The following is a 3,375-nucleotide window of genomic DNA, read 5'->3' on the forward strand; positions in this document are numbered from 1 at the left end:
TTTATAGCAAACTTGGTTCCTCAAAAAAAATAATTATATTCAAAATATATAACCCAAGACAGAACATTGTATTTTATCACTGTCATGAGAAATAAAATATATTGTATACACAGGGTGCTCTCAAAATTTATAGGGCCAAATTCTGCACTGAATTAAGTGGGAATTTCGCTGAAGTACCAAGTGGAAATCTTGTTTTATGGCAACCGTAATCAGTAAGATTTTTATTATTATTATTTCACAGGTGTTTGGATTTCATCTAACAGTGCATCACTTGACCTATAATAAATAAGTGTTATAAAAATTGTATGTCAACAATGTATACTCTCTTTTCCACACTACATCAATTAGCACCACCAAAACTGGCCATAACTACACCCAGTATTGATTGCGCCTCAAAGTTGGGTTTGTTTTTCGACAATGCTGGATCATTTCAGGATCAAGGTTTAACCAGCTGTTTGGCAGAGACTGTTCTACAGTCGGAGAAACGACTGCAGGAAGCAGCTGTTCAGGTCTTACAGTCATGAATGTTGAGGCTGTGCTTCTCTCAACCCCACTCAGGAGAGGAGTCACTGTAACACTGGGTACAGTCAAGCTCCGTTCCAGACATCGACCTGGACTACTGAGGACTGCATCTCTTTGACTTTTGACGAATGGTTTTGTCTTCTCTTTCTTCTGACACATTAGCAAAATGCACACAGAAATAACAGCAACAACAAGCAGCGCAGACACCAGGACCAGGGGGATAATGATGTACCAAGGGTTGCTGCTTTCACCTGCCTGCTCTCTGGGACTCCTGGCATTAATCTGTGTTGCAGTCTTAGTCCCCGCAGATCCACTTGATCCCATTGCCAGATTTAGCAATGGACCTTCCTCATGTAGATTCCCCCAGTGATTCTGCCCTGGCCACATAGTTGGTTCAGTCTTCTGTGGTGCTGCTGTAGGCTTTTCATTCTGAGAGGAGGCTGGTGCCTCGTCCTTTGAGGTAGCATGAATCTTTAAAGTGGTTCTGCCGGTTATGGAAGGCACTTCAGTTGTAAAACCCCGCACAAGTGGAGGACTGTATGGCACGATGGAATACTGAAAATAGCCGACAGCAGGCTGCACAGCCTCTGCCCTGAGTATAAATGTGAATGAATCATTTAACAGATCAATGCCTGTCATATTTGTATCTATGTCCAGAAGGACAACACCACTATCAATGTCAGCCTGAGTGAATGTTTGAGTGTCTTCAAACACTGCATCATTCACGAACCTCTTCTTTACAATCCTTCCATGAGACGGGGGCACTATCACTTCAAATCTAGGATTACTATTTGTCAAATTAGCTAGCTCAGAAGCATCCAGGTCACTGCTTCTGAATTTATAAGCTGCTTGATTTGAAATCTGCATGTCAGGTACAACTTGTACTAAGGGCTTCACTGTGATGTTCAGCACTTGTCCTGTTAGATTGCCTTCGGCAGTGAAGAGCATAAACTCCAGTATTTCTTTGGATGCAGTGAGATCTGTCAGGTGATAAGACAGCCTTCCTGAGTACAAATCTGCCTGCTCAAATTTAGTAACCTGCTCATTTCCAATCATCAGGTGCCCATATTTGAGCGGCTGAGTTATTTCATACATGATATTAGTGCTTTTTCCGTTTGTGACAGCCGAAAGCTGCACGTTAGTAATAGTGACAGATGTCTGGCCCTGTGGAAGTGCAACATCGGTAAGGTTGACCAGGACAAGAGTGATTGGTATGACTTCAAGACTGAACAGTTTGTATAAAGGGCGATGTTTACCATCAGTGACGCTGAAATAAAATACCCCAGAAGATGAACTTCCATCCTGTACAAACCAAACTTTATCACTGTCGACATCAGCTTGTGTGAAATCCTTTATAGAGACACTGAGATTGCTTTTCATTGCTAAATAACCATTATTGGGGTTGCTAACAATGGTGTATTTGAGCTCGGCTGGGTCATTATCTAGGTCTTCAACTTTCAGATTCTCTGACCCCAGCACTGACACATCTCCCTGTAGGACTTTCAAGTGCAGCCTTTTAGTCTTCAATTCTGGAGCTTGGTCATTCACTGGAACAACAGTGATATTAAATGCCTCCTCTAAAACTTCACTATGGGGCTTTGTTGCAGACTTGCTCTTTAGGTTTAACCAAACAGCAAAAGTGAAATTGTCATTAAGTGATTCAGAATTATCATGTACATACACAATTCCAAATTTGTTCAGTATGTATTGGGAGAAGTTAGGTTTTTCTTTGGTAATGTTTCTTTCTCCAACAACAATCATGCCATGTTGGGGTAAAGATACAACTTGATACCAGACTTCATACATGGAGCGTTGTACCTCAGGTAGCTTACTCAATAGATTTGAAGCATCTAAATTTGTTTTGTTGATTAATACTCTACCTCCTTCCTGGACTATGGCACCTAGCAGAAAGGAAAATGAAATCTTAGAAATTGACTATTTTATAGTTGCAGTGTTTCAGAAATTAGATAGCAAACACTGATGAAAATATATTACCACTATTTTAAAAATACAGTCACATATAAGAGACAAGATCTTCTATTGATGCATATGTTAAGATTAAAGAAATAGCAATATCTCAAAGCTTCTGACAGTGTTTTCTACCATTATAGCAAAATGGAGAACACCCACTACAGTAGTAGGAAGGATAGGTAGTTAATCTCATTTTTAGAGATATAGTGATGCAGTTTTCTGAAGTACTATCTACACTACACTCTGTGACAAAAGTATTCTGGTCATTTGTTACTGAAGAGAAAGTAGCCTTTGCTTTTTCACATTTATTCACTGGAACCCTGACAGATCCAAAACAACCTGGAGCCCAAAGAGTACAGCATCTTTACCTGTATTTGCCAGAAGACGACTGTTCCGATCATGCCCAGTAATTTCAAATGAAATGACAATATGGAACACCTGGAGGCCCAGAGCTGATGGTGGAGAGGAGACAGTAAATGTAAAGAAATCTTCAGCACTCCAGCCAGCTGACTCGGCATGTAAGTGCTCATACATGATCACACCTTCATCCACCTGTTTTGGGTGAAGAAAAGCCATAGGTATAAGAGGGGAATAATTTTAAACAGGACAGAAAAAGAAAAAACTTAAGAACATTGTTCAAGAGAGTCCTTTGTACCTTAGTCCGCGCACTGTGTGTATAGAATCACAGAATCTTAGGATTGCTTAGGTTGGAAAAGACCTTTAAGATCATAGTCCAACTGTTAACCTAACATTGCCAAGTCCAGCACTAAACCATGTCCCAAAGTGCCACATCTACACGTCTTTTAAATACCTCCAGGTATGGTGACTCCACCACTTCCCTGGGCAGCCTGTTCCAATGTTTGACCACTCTTTCAGTAAAGA

The 3,375-nt window shown here is 40.6% G+C and overlaps 1 protein-coding gene across 1 annotated transcript in view; it reads right to left on the minus strand.

Moving 5' to 3' along the window:
• Positions 1-369: 369 nt before the first annotated feature.
• Positions 370-3,375, minus strand: part of LOC104623570 (chondroitin sulfate proteoglycan 4-like) — a gene marked incomplete at its 5' end in the record, with an annotated part of 31,239 nt that continues 28,233 nt past the window's right edge. The window contains 2 exons of the mRNA XM_010290701.1: positions 370-2,423; positions 2,862-3,045. Coding sequence (XP_010289003.1) covers positions 370-2,423; positions 2,862-3,045 — 2,238 coding nt within the window. The remainder of the gene's footprint in view (positions 2,424-2,861; positions 3,046-3,375) is intronic.

The sequence above is a fragment of the Phaethon lepturus genome, unplaced genomic scaffold (assembly GCF_000687285.1).
Source record: "Phaethon lepturus isolate BGI_N335 unplaced genomic scaffold, ASM68728v1 scaffold3027, whole genome shotgun sequence".
Lineage (NCBI taxonomy): Eukaryota > Metazoa > Chordata > Aves > Phaethontiformes > Phaethontidae > Phaethon > Phaethon lepturus.